The 18,533-nt window shown below is 37.3% G+C and overlaps 1 protein-coding gene across 2 annotated transcripts in view; it reads left to right on the top strand.

The window, feature by feature from the left end:
* Window positions 1–18,533, top strand: part of nek1 (NIMA-related kinase 1) — a 38,704-nt gene that overhangs the window by 1,333 nt on the left and 18,838 nt on the right. The window contains exons 2-20 of one of the 2 annotated variants that reach the window (XM_066719969.1): window positions 266–414; window positions 900–996; window positions 2,252–2,349; window positions 2,734–2,817; window positions 3,066–3,133; window positions 3,584–3,670; window positions 5,207–5,261; window positions 6,039–6,239; window positions 8,372–8,444; window positions 8,765–8,922; window positions 10,416–10,475; window positions 10,744–10,803; window positions 12,044–12,091; window positions 12,174–12,257; window positions 12,389–12,567; window positions 12,660–12,788; window positions 13,314–13,416; window positions 16,503–16,586; window positions 17,243–17,326. In XM_066719969.1, the coding sequence (XP_066576066.1) occupies window positions 298–414; window positions 900–996; window positions 2,252–2,349; window positions 2,734–2,817; window positions 3,066–3,133; window positions 3,584–3,670; window positions 5,207–5,261; window positions 6,039–6,239; window positions 8,372–8,444; window positions 8,765–8,922; window positions 10,416–10,475; window positions 10,744–10,803; window positions 12,044–12,091; window positions 12,174–12,257; window positions 12,389–12,567; window positions 12,660–12,788; window positions 13,314–13,416; window positions 16,503–16,586; window positions 17,243–17,326 (1,869 nt within the window). In that variant the 5' untranslated portion in view covers window positions 266–297. The remainder of the gene's footprint in view (window positions 1–265; window positions 415–899; window positions 997–2,251; window positions 2,350–2,733; window positions 2,818–3,065; window positions 3,134–3,583; window positions 3,671–5,206; window positions 5,262–6,038; window positions 6,240–8,371; window positions 8,445–8,764; window positions 8,923–10,415; window positions 10,476–10,743; window positions 10,804–12,043; window positions 12,092–12,173; window positions 12,258–12,388; window positions 12,568–12,659; window positions 12,789–13,313; window positions 13,417–16,502; window positions 16,587–17,242; window positions 17,327–18,533) is intronic. The other variant, XM_066719970.1, reaches the window with a different exon arrangement.

The raw sequence follows: 18,533 nt of genomic DNA, 5'->3' as shown, positions 1-18,533 counted from the left end.
ATATCTATTATGTATAGATTTGTTTGTGTACCGTGCTGCAATTTTTGTGGTTTTAGTTATATAGCATAGGATATAGTATAGTACTGTATAGTATAGTTTATATATTATATTTTGTAATTGATAGGAATGTCAGTGATCTATAATAATAATCCCATAACGTTTTTTTTTTTTTTTTCAAAACCCAGAGCCTTTCTTTTTAAACAGATTATGCATAGACAGCCAGTAGCCTGTCCGATTAATGACAATATCTGCTTTGTTGATGTAGAAAAAGTATGTGGAGGCAGCCTCTGAAGCACCATGGATAAATACACTAAGGTGAACAAAATAGGTGAAGGCTCGTTTGGGAAAGCGATTTTGGTGAAGTCCAAGGAAGATGGAACACAGTACGTCATCAAAGAGATCAGCATCTCAAGGGTAAGCCACAGCTGTAAATTACTGGGTCACAGCAGCTGTTTGCTATATTGCATCACAAAGCAAGGCATATTGCATTTAAATAATTAGACTTCCTGAATCCTATTGATAAGGTCTTTCTATAGCGTGTTTAGCTCTAAAACAACCCAAAAATTATGAAAAGAGAGGCTACAGATGTCAGTGTTCGTATATTCTTTCAGGGATCAGAATTGAAGTAACTGAATGTGAAACTGATGTTTAAACTCAGGATGTATAAAGTGCTGTAGTGACAGTTGTTTGATTTTGTTTCCTGTTTAAAACATAAACTACTTTGGTACAATTGTGTATCTCGAGTTTTGGTAGACTGAACAGTGAATGGTTTTCCAATTGGTTTCAGATGTACATAAAAATACACTATAGATAAATGTTGAAGCTGAATATCAGACTCCTCGATGGTAGGAACTGATCAGTTATCAGTCTTTTTTTTGTCTTTTTTGTGTGTTCTGAAGATGTCCAACAAGGAGAGGCAGGAATCGAGGAGAGAAGTGGCTGTCCTTGCAAACATGAAACATCCCAATATTGTCCAGTACAAGGAATCATTTGAAGGTAGCACCATTGGTCTAAGTACCAAGGGTTCATTTGTGGGTTCATATTGATTACAGCTGACCCAGTGATCCTGCAGTTGAAAAATTAGTTCATATTTATAGGCATATTGATTTTTTTTTTTTTTTCCCCTGTGTCTGTTGCCCTGATAGTATAATTGAGCCACATTACTACAGAAGACCTGAATTTATTCATAATGTAATTCAGCAATCTACAAATTACTTAATGGAAGTGGCCCTGATCAAATGACACAGATGAGGTCACCTAGTGCACACAGTGTTTGTTAGCATTGCTGAGCTGACTGTGGAACAGACCCAAAGAGGAATTATGATTAAATATCAGCCAGCAGAGCCAGAAGATGAGTCGGTAATAAAGACGTCTCACATCCGCTGTATAGTCCATTCAAGAGCTGAGATTTGGTTCACAGACTTGTACACAAAATGTCTTCTGTGCATTGTCAGGGCTGTCCAGACTCTTGACTTGCTTATCAACAAATATGTTTACTTGGTTTCTTTCTAAAGACTGATAACATTATATATTTATTATTGATTTAGGTTGTTAGGTTAAACACTTTGTATTACAATTTATTTAAACCCACTGTTGCATATTATGAAATGAGAATAACAATCCAGTTTTTGCTGCATAATATACATACAATTAAAGGCTTACATTCTGTAGATGCAGGCTATAATAACTCCAAGTCAACAGATTAGTAAACCAATGGCAGGCTGCTATTTGGTCATGGGACTTTTTTTTTTGGGTGTAAGTCCTGTACAGTAAGAGGGCCCTGAGGCACAATGAAAGTGACAGTTGTTTTATTGACTTTCATGTATAATAGTTTGGTTCAAAAGTGTTCAGATGAGTGGTAATTATGATAATTGTGTTCATTTTGCAAACTTAATACTTATTGTTTTGGAGACAATGTGTATAGTGATGTATTCTAATTGGTTTGGCAACTGCACTAAAAGTTACTTTTCAGGATGCATACCTAGAACTAACCTTCCAAAATATATGTGTAAACAAAAACATTAAAAATAACCTGTTGAAATAACTTTTCTGCATTATATATTTTTTTCATAATGTGTGCAATAGAGGATTAAAAATATGTTGAAAACTTTGAAATGTGCTTTGATTATTGTATGCATTTATGATTGTTATTGAATGTAACTTGAATGATCTAGAATTGTCATGTTCTCTTCAAGTCATTAATTTATTACCAAAAAGCACTAATTATATTCTTTGTTTTTCTTGGGTGTAGAAAGTGGCTGTCTGTATATAGTCATGGACTATTGTGAGGGTGGGGATCTCTTCAAGAGGATTAATGCTCAGAAGGGCATTTTGTTTTCCGAAGATCAGGCAAGTAGTTTGATTAAAATAGAATACTGTAGGTTTTGTACACAATTTGCTTGTACACTGTATATATAAAAAATGTTATGTACAAATTATATAAACCAAGCAGGCTTGAGTCATGAGTATTAGATTTATAATTAGTGAAGAAATATCGTCAGCATTTTCTTATTTTGAGGGATGTGGACATAAACCTATGTGCATGATACTCTCTCAGATAGTCAGTAATTGTTGGTTTTAAGTTATTTAATATTTTTATATGGTTAAAATCAGAATTAAAGGTCTGAGCTACCTTGCTTAAAGACATTTTAGTGGTTTATCTAATAAGTATGCATACAAACGATAATGTATTTGTTTATTAATTGATTTTATTTTGCCTTTTCTGCGGTATAGATCATGGATTGGTTTGTACAGATCTGCCTCGCCTTGAAACATGTGCATGACAGAAAAATTCTTCACAGGGATATAAAATCACAGGTATGAAATAGATTTTTTTCCCAATTTAAAGCTTTCTTTTCTGCATATAAGATAAGGAAAAAACTAATTTAAGAAATCACTCTGAAGATGTGATGTTTTCTCAGAATGCCTGAAATGGAAACTAGTAGCCTATTCTATAACTTTTTCAGTGATTAAATAAATGTACTGCATTTTGTACTGTCCTGTTCCTGCCCAATTGCCTTATTATTGGGCCATGATACGTCTTTCATTGTTTATTTGTACTTTAGAATATCTTTTTGACCAAATGTGGAACGATACAGCTGGGAGATTTTGGAATTGCCAGAGTCCTTAATAGGTAACGTTTTTCATGGATAATATTTTAAAACAAGATTATTAAAGACATTTGTGCAGAAAGCGCTTAATTGAATCAGTCCTTAAAGTGGAAATGGTGAGACTTATTTTAATAACATCTGACAGTTTTCCTGCAACGGTAAATGTTGCAAACATATTTAGCCAAACTTTAAAAGATCTTTTGATATAGATCGGTGTGTATTATGTCACAAAGGATTGCTGAAGAAGGGTGATTTCACCCATTTCTGTCATACACAGGAAACATTAATGCATACTGTGAAAGACAAGTCTTTAAACATCTATAAAGCCAGTTAATAAGAGACATCCAATCTCTTTATTTATCTCATGTTATTCTTGTGCTCAGTTTTCAAGGATGATTCAAATAATTTTGTTTTGAAGATAGTTTCCTCTTCCTGAAATTGTTCTAATGCAATTGTTGTTGCTTTTTTTCCAGCACTGTTGAGTTGGCAAGGACTTGCATAGGAACACCTTACTATTTATCACCAGAAATTTGTGAAAACAAACCTTACAACAACAAAAGGTAGTGTATAGTGTTGTGTTTGTGTAAGAATCCAGAATGCTTTGGTTCTGACAATGCAATATAGATGGAATATATTTCCCATTCAAAGTGTCATCAAATGAAGGTTTTCATTTTCCTGTGTATCAGGGCTGCATAGAAAGTAGTATTCAATAATTCAGATTGTGTTTGCATTAGGGATGTTAGAATGACACTGAGATGATTAACTTTTACAGCTGGAGAAGAGCTGCTTGTTTTTGTAGTGATTAATCGGCACTTCCGTGAGAGGGAATTCAGGAAACTGCTTTAGCTGGCAAGGGAAGAATGGATTTGTTTGTAACACGTATAATTACAGGTTTCAGTTGTTGCTCCTAATCAACGGCTTTTTGAAATTAACACGGTAATTTTCACTTGATTGCATAATTGGAATAACACAAGAAAGTAATTCTTTAGAAAATCAGTGCCTAAAATCTCTCCCAATTAATTGTTTCAAATCCTCCTATTCAGCTTAACCGGTAATTCTCTGCAGCTTCAATGAGTATCTGAACACTAATATTATCACAGCCTGCCATCGCTGTACTAGTAAGGGCCGCAGGCCACTCTGTTGACCAGTCACAACACAGCTATAAAGTGTAGGCTGATGTAATGTTTACTGCTCTCGGTCCCCCTTCGGCTTCATTCAGAGCACTAGGCTGGGTATTGATTTTGAATCCTCTCATGTTGTTTCATCCATTATTTCCTATGTGACTTGTGAAGCCTAAAGCTCCCCTGACTGACAGGTTTGAGATTATGGCATAATCTACAGCAGTCTTTCCCAAACCTGTCCTTGGGTTTCCCCAGCCCTTCTGGGATTTTGATGCAGCCTGCACCTGATCATGTGTTTTTGTATCTCCAGTAATGTATATTGACAAACATGGAGACTAATAAGGGCCTGATAAGGTATTATACTCCACATTAAGAATCTAGATATTGTAAAACAATCTCAGGTATCACGTTTATTTATGTGGGTTTTCCTATTTAGTCTGATGCATAAGGTTTTGCTGATGTAGTCAGATTTGTTTTTTTGCATAGCATTGATGTATACAGTGCCGGTAGTAAATGAATAGACACTCTCTTTTAGGTAATGTTGCTTGACTTCAACAATACAGACCTGAGTAATATTTTCCATGAACAAGTTTTATATTATCTGATTATAAAGTGTTTTCCTCTTATTCAATTAGTTCTCATTGCGTTTTCTGCGGGGAGTTGTTTTCTCTGTTAATTCTGGGGTAATTTAACATGCTAACGCAACTCTTCCATAACAAATGCCTTCTGAGAAGATGTGTGATGTTGGTTTGCTGCCTCTGCACACTTTCTACAACCAACTTTTAGAAGTTTTGTTTTTTTCCCTTCTAGTCTAGTTAGTTAACATGGCACATACAAATGTAAGCAGAAATTACAACAGTCCAACACAGACTAGAACAGAACAGAAGGTGCAGCTCAGGGGGAAACGGAAAGTGCTGAAGATGTTACTGTGTCATCCCTGGTAAAGCAACCCTGATTTTGTTTTTTCCCCTCTAGTGATATTTGGGCTTTGGGTTGTGTCCTGTATGAAATGTGCACCCTTAAGCATGCAGTAAGTATGCTGTGTATTTTTCCCTCATGTCTCTATAATGATGTTTTTAGCTGTTGATTCCCTCTTAACTAAGAGGTGTTGACCTCAGTGTATTCATCCTCCATTTGAATGTGTCCCTGTGCAGTGAATAATGTCTTTACTCTCTTACTGAGTCATGTATCTTATTCTTCTGTAATCTCTTTGACTGATTCCAAATTTAGGAAGATGGCATCCCCTTTGTTTTCATCACTGCCAGGTTTGCAGCATTAGAAAAAACTGCTTCACTAAATATAAAATTCTTAAGATATTTCTTTAGTATAGTGTAACCAAATAAGAGACCTGATTTTAAACTACTAATCTTTTACAGAATATTAAGATGGCTAAATTCTTGCAAAATGTCATGACGTGATGTATATGATGGAACTTCCAATAACATATTAAGTGGGAGAGTGGTTCCTATAGTTTACACCGCTGAGATGTATACTGAACATAACAGTTATTCAGCTAAAATAGCTTAATATGCAGTAAAATGACTTACTATAGTTGAACGTTTTCACACCCTGCATTTGGTGATTAATATAGTCTGATATACATTGTCCACTAAGATGTACCTATTTGTCAGTAATTATTTTTCAGAGTTTGTTGAACACTCATTCAGACTAAAGCACATTGAGATCCTTAGGCACGCCAGTATTCAACAAACAGACTGAAGGATAAGTATAGCCTTAGACTGAAGGCTACAATTTCAAATGAGATTAGTGAAATTCTAAAAAGTGTCCGTGACCCTTTACCTTTCAGTTTGAGGCTGGAAACATGAAGAATCTGGTACTCAAGATAATTCGTGGTTCCTACCCACCCGTCTCTCTGCACTACTCCTATGATTTACGTCACCTAATGGCGCAGCTCTTTAAGAGAAATCCCAAAGATCGACCTTCTGTAAACTCCATATTGGAGAAACAATTCATATCCAGACGCATAGAAAAGTTCCTCACACCCCAGGTGAGTGGATCGTTAAACCGTTAAAAATCTGAGCACAAATGTACAGGATCCAACCTATAATGGAATAGAATGTGTTACACTTCATTGAATTATACAGATTGATGATGTGGTTTTCCCTCGTATGATTAAACCTGGTGACTCTCATTTGGTAAAATGATTTAAATAAAAGGATAGGCATAACATGAACCAATTGGATGGTCAAATCTTTATTTTTTTAGCACAGCTCAATAAGTGGAGGGAACATATGAACTAGATTCATCCAGGGAAAAGACAAGATTAGGAGATTGTCAGAATGGCTGTTAATTTCTCATTGATGACATGAGGTATATTGAAAAACACAAAAACAACATTGCCTTAGAGGAGCGTCAACTTGTTCCTTTTTTGCACTCAGTCTGCTTTTCTCTATTTTTAGCCAGTGTACTCTCGAGGTCTTTACTGAGCAGTGTCTGGATTATAAGAACATTGCTTGCACATTTCTACGTTTTAGTCTTTTGCTATTGTAGGTCTGCTAATGAATGTCCATAATCTACTGGCTGGGGAGACCTGCTTTAAGCTAACTGTCCACAAAGGCCTTTGTCTATCTACTGAAAATGCTGCCATAATGCTTTACCCAGCATGCTGTATTACGACACGCAATTCAATATAGAAAGCTATTACCATATGTCAGGGGTCCCCAACCTTTTTTTATCATGAGAGCTGATTTGTGTAAGGATCTCCGCCGGCTGTCTCCGGTGCCGATGGTACTTTGTCCACAGTCCTGGGGGGGTGCTGACGGTATCTTGTCCTTGGTCCCGGGGACGACGACAATATTTTGCCCTCGTTTGGGGTGGGGGAGTGCTGATGGTACTTTCTTCTGGGTTTGGGGGAGCTGCAATTTTGCTTGTATTTTGTAAATCGTATGGCGAACCCCTCAGAGAGGTCCCATGATCGATTGGTAGCTCGCCATCGACCTGTTGGGGACCCCTGCCATATGTCATAGTCATCTTTTAATGTATTACTTCCTGGCCTTTTCAAGAGTCTGCCTCTGAGCCTGATCCTGCTAGAGGTTTAAAGTGCAGTACTGTTCAATAATGCCATCTTAAATAATTGGTAATCTTGTTTACCTGAGACCTTTGACAGAATTATTAAATTGTATCCATAATAAAAGGTACATGAATCCATCATTCATGTACAGATGGGTGACAAAGGAAAAAAACATATAAAGTGTCTCAGTTAGGTGTTGGGCCACCATGAGCCACCAGAACAGCTTCAATGCTCTTGGCACAGATTGTACGAGTCTCTGGACTCTACTGGAGGGATGAACACCATTCTTCCAAAAGACATTCCCTCATTTGGGGTTTTGATGATGGTGGTGGAGAGTGCTGTCTAACACGTCACTCCAAAATCTCCCATAGGTGTTCAATTGGGTTGAGATCTGGTGACTGCGAAGGCCACAGCATATGATTCACATCATTGTCATACTCAAACCATTCAGTGACCCTCGTGCCCTGTGGATGGGGGCATTGTCATCCTGGAAGAGACCACTCCCATCAGGACAGAAATGTTTCACTATGGGATAAAAGTGATCACTCAGAATAACTTTGTCATGATTTGCAGTGACCCTTCCCTCTAAGGGGACAAATGGACCCAAACCATGCCAGGAAAATGCCCCCCACAGCATAACAGAGCCTCCGGACCCCCTCACTGTAGGGGTCAAACAGTCAGGCCTGTACTGTTCTCTTGGTGTCGCTACTCATGCACTTGCCAACTTGTCGAGAACACTGGCCAGTTGAGCGTCTGTGTGGCTGAAGCTCCTGCCATTCATGCCCCTCTTTCAAAGTCACTTAGATCCTTTCCTCTTGCCATCTTGATCCAAAATCAAGGTCAACTGGGTCTGCTCAGCATTTTTATACATGCCACAGAGCATGATAGGATGTTAATTTCTTAATTGTATCATGCAGTACACCTGTTTGGAGGTGTCTGCATTCATTATGTTCCTCCACTCATTTATTCAGGTTTTTATTTTAATTTGTTACTTGTCTGTATTCAGTCCTGACAAGATTAACCTCATTGATAATTATACAAGTTTGTTTACGTAATCTATTAGTGAAATAGTCAGAATTTCTATGTTTAAAACTTTTTCTTTTTTGTAGATAATTGCTCAGGAATTCAGCCATTCAATTCTTCATAACCAGCCTAAAGTCAGTGCTGCTCAAGGAGCACCAGGTATGCAAATCTTGCAAAGCATGTAAATTGATACTTTCAGATTATAATCATTCACGGTTTGTAAAAACTGGCTGCATCAACTTATTTTTTTAATACTTTTAATAATAATAATTTTGAAGATCATAATAACCTGAATTGGAGCAGTCCCAGTATAATTTACTGATTTAATCTGTTTATTTACTGTATGTTTTAAAGTGGTGTAACTTAAACCTGATTATTGAATTATCATTCACATTATTTAACTAACTATTACTCAGACTGAAAGAGTTGGGTCCAATTTGTTGAAGGTTTAACTGTTTTAGTTCCCCCCCCCCCTGTAGCAAAGAGGCCTGCCCAGGGCCCGACCTCAGCCTCTGTAGCACCTGCTCAGAAAATCACCAAACCAGCTGCCAAGTATGGAGTGCCTTTAACTGTGAGAAAGTCTGGGGATGGAGCAAAGAAGTCCACTGAGAGGAAGCCCTTAGTGAAACACAAGCAGGTGAGGAAACTGAACCACAGACTAACAAAGCAAAGGGATGCTTCTTCTACAGCACCACATTCTTATACCTTTTGTGTGAACTCCTGTCCCTAGCTGAGAGTCTGAAAGCTGGGTGACATCCGTTAACACTGTGTATGTCCTCTGGTTATTATTATTTATTTATTGGCAGACGCCCTTATCCACACTTACAGGATACATCAAACCTCTGCTGTGTTTGCTCTAGAATTGTAATTCTAGTGTGTGTGTGTGTGTGTGTGTGTGTGTGTGTGTGTGTGTGTGTGTGTGTGTGTGTGTGTGTGTGTGTGTTGCAGGCTGGTGTACATCAAGAAGCACAGAGAGGTAGATTGTTATAACTTTAAATGTGCAAGTCAGACTAAACCCATCCATCCCACTAAATAAAAACACTTTAATTCATAAATTTTATTTAATGTTACAATAATGGCGTACTTGGGATTATTCTCGTGCAAACTTCATCTGCCTTTTTCCATGTCCAGTTTGTGAAGGATTTTGCTTTTACAGACAGGAGGATTGATCTGCTCTACTATAGTAATATTGCATTTTTGTATAATCAACCTATGGACTAGCTCAAATCAAAACTTTCTCACCTGCAAATCTCAAATTACAATCACGTTTTTATTTATATATACATTGTAGAATGTGGATTCTAACAATAAATGATATTGTGATGGGGTATATATTTAAACTTTGTGATTTAAAGGTAGGTCAAAGTTTTCATTTGGTCTAGCCCTAGGTTTGTCTTATCTCCTACACTAGATAGCTTTTAATCTCATCTTTGTCCCAAGAGAGTTGTTCTGATTTTGTTCTTTACAGTGGAGTATAAAACACCTGGTCAATGTGTGTAAGAGTCTGTTTTCCAGTAAATTTAATAAGCATCTTTAACCATAGCATTGATGGGTACCATTGGAGCTAACACATTCAGCAACATATTTATTTTGTTAGTGTATCACCTTTAGGACTGTAAACCACACATGACGTAGTGTCCCAGTATGCTTATACATTGTCAGACTGATGTTATTGTTCATGATATCCTTTTTTTAAATCTCATTTAATTTCAATACTATCGATTCTTGTAGTTAACTTGCATCTTACTTACTTTAAAATACAAACTGAAGAATGTTGTCTGGACCAAGAGAAATTTTATCTTGGTGATGTATCACCTTTTCAAGGGACTAAAATGTATTTTGGAAAAAAGTATTTTAAAGTTTATTTTATTAAAAAATCATTACATTTATGATCTTTTATTGTGGCAACTTTGGTAGATTCTCACTGCATTGATTTTTTGCCTTGTTGTTCTATTCACAGTAAGTATTGAAATGCAAGAATGCTTTTGACATTTTGATGATTCTCATTCTGTTTCATAAAACTGAAGGGGATGTCTCACTTGGAACCAGTACAGTGTTGATGTAATTAAGTTTATTATCAGTTTGGTCTTTGTTAGTGCAATCTAATGTCAAGTTTCATATCTTGTCCAGGCCTACCCAGCTCCAGTGAGGAGAGTGAGTCATGCAGAAGAACAGAGGAAAAAGTATGAGGTATAATGACAGAAATCTACATAACTCTTAACCTGACTCCTAACAATGTCTTCCTTTCCCTCCTCCTTTTTAACACCAGTGAAAACCAGACAACCTTTCCTCCATTTAGTCTCCAGCTCCCTTGATCTCTTCTTGTTTTTCATCTTTATTTCGTTTGTCCTTATCTGCGATCGGAGCACAAATCCTGCTGCTTGCCTTGACAAGTTCTTCCTTCACTTGTATCTTACCTTCATCTCTGTCTTTTGTGTTTATGTTTTTGAAACTGCAGGAGGTTGTCCGGAAGAAGAGGCTGGAGCTAATGGAAAAAGACAGAAAGCAGAGGGAGCAAGTGAGTGATCAGCTGTCTTTCTGCAAGAAATGGCTGTGCGGTACTCTTATACTTTTCCTAATTATTTTTTTATGAATTTACAATGAGATGAAAATAATTGATCTCAGATAAAGTTCACCTTAAAAAGGCAGCAGTTCATTGCTGTATTACTTTTTCAGTATGAATGGTATTCCCCCTAGCATTGAAATTCATAATTCACAGGATTCAATAACATTTAAGTAACTTTTGTACATACACTAGAATTAAACTTATAGTAGATCTTTATTCATTCCCTTCATACTAAGCTGGGTCTGATATCAGAATTTTTCCTAATATTGTGATATTCGATATTGTTTTGGGGTGAGGATTTTATCATATGCTGTCGATAACTCGCTAAAAACACTACCGAACAAAGGATCTTGTTTTTAATAAATATTTGTACTTTTATTTTTTATAATTAGATAAATTATGGTTATTCGAATAATCTAATTTTCTGCAACAGAACAACATTTTGTATAAACGGAACAAATTAAATTGACAATTTTAAGGGCTACTTTTAAATGTATCTAACAAATAACAACATAATAAATAATGTAATGATAGAACACTGGACATTCACAAAACAAAAGTCTACTCCATGTGTAGAAAAAGTCTGTGCTGAAAGCCCATTCGGAAGGTGTACTTGTGGCAAAGATACACAAGTACCTTCTGGCAAGTTTTGCCATAAATGGAAATCGCATCTCATTTGTGACCCTCTACCCATCTCTCTCTACCTCCTGGAGGTACTTCATCTTCTCCATAGCAGCATGTATGCTGAGATTGGTTATGCTTTCCCTTTCCCCTTGAGACTTTTTTTTTTGGACCTGTGATATTAAATCATAGGCAAAGATAGAGCTGATGGGTTTCAGTGAAGTAAACCAGTAAAATACAATGGATGTCAAAACTGCTTTTATAGCAACTCCCCTGCTTCCCTAGGACAATTATGTAAATATCGTCAGTACCGAAAAAAGCTTTTCAAAAGCCGTGTTATTTGAAATACTGCCATAACCCTAGTTATTACACCATCATTAAACTTATCTTTCAACAGCTGAGATAATGAATAAAACTTTTTGGTATACATTTGTTTTTACTTTTTTCCATTGTAAATGTATTCAGTACTGAAACGGTCAAGTTCAGGTGAAATCCAAATTATTCATTAGAATAGCTGATGCTATTTGCTGTGTGGACCTCTCCGCATTGACTTTTACTTTTAATATTGTAGATGTATCTCTTGAAGGCCGGACAGATGAAAAGATTTGAAAGGGAAAAGGTAACTTCTCTTAAACATTCAATCATTGTGAGTCCTCTAAAAATAAAGTATTGACAAAAGCCCTCTCACGTTCTCTCGCCAGCTGAATCGCATCAACCGAGCTCGAGAGCAGGGCTGGAGGCACGTGCTCAGCTCCAGTGGGGGTGGAGGCAGTCCAGAGCGAAAGGTAAGGCATGAACAGTGTCTGTACAGGGGGAGGATTCAGGAGGAAACTTCATCACCAACGTTTCACATTCCCATTAAAAAAACGTTTTTCCCATTGCTTCTTTTTTGATCTTTCTTTCTCTTTCTCACAAGGCTGCGTTCTTTGGAGGTGGTGGAGGGATGGCCCCAGCTCTGGCCCCAGCTCTGGCCCCAGCTCTGGCCCCGGCCTCAAGCAGGAGCCAGTATGAGCAGTACCACGCTGCCCTGGACCAAGTGCAGAAGCAGCAGCAGCAGAAGGACGCTGTGAAGGCCGGGGGACACGTTCTGCTCAGGTAACCTCGGCCTCAGCCATCTCAGCCTGCTCTCCATGCACATTGTGAGAATGGCTCTGTGTGAAAGGTGTGCCATTGTCCTTGTGTAAAAGGGGCGTGCCAGCAGCTGCGGGACCAGTACTGCCCAACGGGGCTGCTGCAGCTCGTCTCCCTGATCCTGATGCTGTAAAGAGAGAACTGAAGAGACTGGAGCTGGTGTCGAGGCAAGCCAATGCAAACAGGTCAGTCTCTGAATGTACCAAACTGAAGACATTTGCTACTGGAGAAACTTCAATTCAAGACATCGTGGCTTCGGAGACTCAGTTTAAAAGCATATCAAACCGGAAACTGAGTTAATTGATCTTGTTACCAATGCACAGTTTCATTCTCTTTTGATCTGAAAGTGTTTGTTGTCATTCTCATGTATGCATCATAAATTGGTCACTTAATAACAGTTGTTCAATGAGCTATAGCAGTGCAACAATGTATCATACGAGTCTGTATTATTTGAGTCTGTGTCAAATAAGTTCATGCTTGATAGAGAAGTTTAGATTCTTCGAAGAAAAGCACAAATTCAACACACCTGCACAAAAGTTGAAATGCTTCCTAACAGTGATTTGAGTTCACGTTGTTGTAAACCACAACTGCACCATCAGAGTTGGTCAGCTGCTGTATGGAGTCTTGCTGTGTGAACTATTTCATTCTTTTGAGTGCAGGTGCCACAACGAAATGCCTTTGCTTAACCCTGCTGTGTCACATGTTTCCAGACAAAGAGGACAAGTGGCCGCAGAGAGGGCCAAGCAGGTGGAGGAATTCTGGCAACGGAAGAGAGAGGCGATGCTGAACAAGGCCCGAGCTGAAGGACAACTGGTATGGATCTCCTGTTCCTTTCCCTTTTCAAGATCATGGGGGTTTCCATTTCAGAGTCAATTCGTTAAGAATTACAAAAAAATATATATGCTCTTTATTTGATTGCAAACTTTTTTGCAGCAGCACCCTAATCATAACTAATATAACATCAAAAATTTACTGTTTGTAACTAGCCCTTTCATGCATAGTGGTTACTACAGCACAGCTATTGCTAAATGATTAATTCATATGGAAACACTGTTTTGAAAGCAGAAATGCATAGTTACCTCGCTATTGGACATCTACTGAGCTTACAAAGCCTGCCATCTGCTGGTGGCTGTCAGTTACTACATAAACAAAAAGGTCAAATTAAAATGGTGGAGAAAAGTTCAGCAGCACTGAGCACCTCTGGGATTTCTGTAAAATCCTTTTACACAAGGAGAGCAGATACAAACATTTTTCAAAGATGGTAATGTTTAGGGAATAATATGCTATCAGTTTTGTTCAAATACTCACTTTTATCAGTATTTCAGTGGATGCCATACAATACAAAGACTAATTTAGTTCATATAAAATCTATATATTGCAGTTTTGTTAATAAATAGGCTCATTTTAGAATTGTATCTTCTCTCACCAGTATTGTTAACTGGAAAATATTTTATTATAAAATTATTATTTTTCACCGCATTAGTGGTAGTTTTAGTGTTTTTGTCATATTGTTTTTTTCCTCCAGACATCAAGACCATCTAGCCAAGGGGTTAGATACAGGGTAGTAGAGGAGATTTCATCGCAATCGAGTGATAGTGACACTGATGACGGGGAATGGCAGTCAGGCACACAGGCAGAGGGATCAGGAAACCAGAGTAGCAGCAGTGAAGGTGGCAGTGAAACCGATGACAAAGATAGTGACGATGAAGTAGTTGTGGAACAACAGGCTATGATTTTGAAGGAGTCTTACCTACATTTCTAGGAGAGCACAAAGTGACTGTTGATGGAACAGAGCCCATACACTTCTTTATGCACCTGCTTTCTGATACCCTGATTGATTAAATCAGCCAAATTCAACAAATACTGCTAACTTGAGATTTTCATTATTGAATGAAAATCTGTTTGTCATTTTAATTTGGTTTCAACTTTGAGAACAGTTTAGTGTACTAAAAACCAGACATTTAGTTTTGCACTTTGCATTAGTTTTCCTGCAGAAATGAAACTCTTAATATGCTGTTTCAAGATAACGGGGCAATTTTTTATGTTGTGGATTCTTGTTCACTCAAGTGGACATGTTTTAATAATTCTTTAAATTTGAAACTAAAAGAAAAATCATTTTAAAAGGGTTTGAAAGGCCCTGAAGACCAATAAAAACCAGTTAAAAAATTGTTTGTAAGGTTATCATAATTCATGCATGAAAGGGCTAGTAAACACTTGGAAAAATGAGCAAAAACTAGTTATCCATGAACCATGAAATTTTGGTTTGTCAAGAAATGTAATGTGGGGAATCAGTTGAAAGTGGTTCATAAATTTAATATGCAGACAAAACTTTTCCTTTACTGGAGATGTACATAAACTTAAATTAAGTTAGAGTAAATTAAATATAAATTGTTTTATCCTTTGAAATTTTAAACGCTAAATAGGATTTAATTTTAAACGATGTGAGAGAGGTACACTTTGTTTGTTTCTGTGTGCATGCATGTGTGTCAATGTATTACCAGAAGTATTGGAGGGTGGGGGGGAAGAAAGTGGTTTACTGGTTTGAATATGGTTTTAGCCCACCCTTGGCCATAAACGACTACTGAACAGAATGTCATTAAACCATTCATATTAATACCAAGTACTCAATTTCCTTATTAGGATTCAGAATGTGTCATTTGTTTGCGTTGTCTTCTAGAGCTAAATATTTAGAGTGTCTAGCATCAGACATTTGATTCTAGTATTCTTTGTTAATCACAGACTCTTCTATTCCACTTTTGCATGACTTTTTCCTCAGTGGCTCTTTGTATTGTTCTTCCAGTTAGCCAGTTAGAAGTATCCAGTGTCACATTGCTTTGGCAATGAGATTAAACTTCTGGCATTGCAAGGTGACAGCTGGTGTTGGCTGATCTAACCAAATTTCATTTCAAAGTAGACATATATTATTTAAAGTGCTGTAGGTAATTATTTACTTGTTTGATATTCATCCATGTCTGTTCCAAGGTGTGCAAAGTATGCATTGCATATATAGATGGCATGCCAATGGCCACATAGTGTGTACTGCAAGAGGAGGAGCTGTGTCAGAGGGAGGGATGTGCACAGCTGGCAGGGAATGAGCAGAGAACAAGAAATGACAGGTTGACAATTCTTGTTGAGCAGCACAATGCACATAATCTGCTGCATGTAATTTTAATACTAATCGTGAAACAGAGAGTAGACTGTTACTATTGATTTAATTATTTTAAGAAATATTGTTCAGTAGTCCTTTATCGACCATGAAATTACCATTTAATGTCCTTTAAACCAATTCTAGAAGGAAAACTTACCACCACCTGTTCGTAGATGACTGGAGAATTCCTGTGTCGTTGCCACTGCTGTGTATTTTGTAATGCTCGAGAGAAGCTGGTCTTTGCATTCCCCCAGATTCCTTTTTACCCCACTTGCACTAGACCTCTGTGATTGTCTCCACATTCACACAATTCTCACCCGCTTAGCCATAAAATCCTTGTGCGTATAATTCCCTACTTTCAGCAGACCCACCTGTGTGGCAGTCTTACAGACTACCATTCCACGTTATGCTGTCACCTTTGATTCATACATTTTATACACCTGTAGACAACAACATGCCCTCTACATTGCACATGACCTCTGGGACAATCCATTCCTGTCAGGGAGGCTTGTCCTGATGCTGTTGTAATGTACTGTTTATTCGCAGAAGAATATATTGGTCCATGAAGTGCCATTAATTAACCGAGCTATAGAAAATTGGTCTGAGAAACCCCCATGAGCTTGAACTGAATGATCGTTTGTACGTAATTCCCCTTATTCTGGCAGTAGGTGCAGTCACTTATAGAAGGTATTGAAACAGAATGTTAAATCCAACGTTCCTTCTGAAATGTGGTACATTAAATGGTAAACAGGGTGCCCTGCAAAACCTGGCAGCTATCTATGGAGGCAGGCCAAATTCTGCAGGAGGTGGGAAAACACGAAACAAGGAAGAGGAGGTAGGATTGCCCCTCCAGCATGTTGGATGTCCCCTCAATTATTTTTATAACCTCACGTGCATGACATGTAAACCTAAGCACTTTTTTGAGAAGCCTAACATCACAATTGAAAATAAAATAAAACTGAAATTGTTTCCACTTCCCCAGAAAAGCAATCCCACTTTACCTGTCCTGCATGAATGTGTTTGGCCACATTTATGTGCAAGGTCTCTTTAATCTTGGACATAATGGCTTGTCCTCCCCCTATTAACAACGTTTTTTTTTTTTTTACGTTCTGTAATTACGAAACACCTCTGCAATCAAGTTGTATGCCTCCCTAACTTAAAAAAAAGTTGTATTTTTAAGTCTGCAAAGGGCTTCGCAAATTTAGCTGCCAGACATTTATCGTTATTTATCCGCTGCGCTCATCTCACCAAGCTAATTCAGGGAGGCATATTAGATTTACTACCAGGCAAATTGTAATCTGGATATTGTTTTTGTTGAAGTAATAAGGCAATATTTGTTTTACTGTCCTTATTTTTACTTTGACTTTCACAGTAATTTAAAGAGCCTGATTTTTGCAGTGTTCATAGCATACCTTTTGGTAACTTTTTCATGATTATCTTGTATTGTCCTTTCTGGTGATTTGTTTGTTTTGTCTATTTTTTCTCCACCAGGAGTATTTGGCCAGACTGCGACAGATCCGTCTTCAGAATTTCAACGAGCGTCAAGAGATTAAAGCCAGGCTTCGTGGAGAAAAGGTATGCTTCATATCTCAATGTATTTCTGTACATATTAAACAAATGGACTACTGTGCTTTTTTGAAAAAAACGTCATGTTGGCACATTATTTATTTCTTAGCAGAGGTACACGTTTTTGTACCTCTGTTCTTGTTTCTTGCAATCATATTTCTTTTTTTATTATTTTATAACTGAAATGCATTTTGTTTCTTGAGCACTGAAAGTTGAATTATGGTTTCAAAGGACCCCTGTTAGCTATGGCCGAGTTTACATGCTGGTAAATAACTCATCACGTTGGTGGCGCTGTCATAACATTTTTAAGGTGGTTGTGGCAGGTTACAGTTTTATATTGTTTTGGTTTTACGTTCGAATACCTGAAGGTCCAAACCAGGACAACATTAATCAAAACCATTATAAAAATACCTTTACTGTCATGTCTTTCTACCAGCATTTAAGAACAGCCGATGAGAAAAGTACCTCTTAGATTCAAACTTTTGATTCCTGTAGAGGCTTGCATCTTGGCTTTCTACCAAACTGTTAAGAAATATCTTCACTGATATTTGGTTTAGATTTTACTCTAGTTTGCTGTATGTGATTCGAATGCAGCAGTTTATTGGCCCCGAGTGCTTTAAACCAGTATTTCCCAACCAGTGGGTTTTCAAGCATGTGTATTAAAACATTGTGACAGTCACACATGAGTGAAATAATAAAAAAGAATAAACTTAATTTATTTCAATTAAATATGTTTTTGATTTTTAAGTTTTAATTTATCAAAGATTGTTGGAGTGCTATAATGTATTATATCAGTAGGTTACCTGCCTACCTTTCACATGATAATCTTAATTTCAAAGGTTGATAAACAAATTAACGTATTCTTTATTCTGAACTGTCATATACATTGCGGTGCTGAATGGAGAGACTTTTCACTATAACTGATGATATGACATCACTAATTTCCCTGTCAATGTTATGCCCTAACAACAGCTTGAGCACCAGCCCAAGCCAAGCTATGCCCATTCAAATCTACTCCTGATTGAGCTGTTAGTAGAAAATCATCCTTAGCCTTAACGAAAGCCTATGTTTACTAGGGACTCTAAGCCTAAATTCAATACTAAAATGTAACCCTAATTGAATTGTATTGTTGATTGTGAACTATTTCTTAAACCTCCAAATCTGCAGTTAATGAAGATATGGCAATTAACCTCACACCTAAATAATTATGATTGAT

Source organism: Amia ocellicauda, chromosome 13 (genome assembly GCF_036373705.1).
Source record: "Amia ocellicauda isolate fAmiCal2 chromosome 13, fAmiCal2.hap1, whole genome shotgun sequence".
In the NCBI taxonomy this organism is placed as follows: Eukaryota; Metazoa; Chordata; class Actinopteri; order Amiiformes; family Amiidae; genus Amia; species Amia ocellicauda.
The sequence above is the reverse complement of the archived record's forward strand: the minus strand, read 5'-3'. Positions and strand labels throughout refer to the sequence as shown.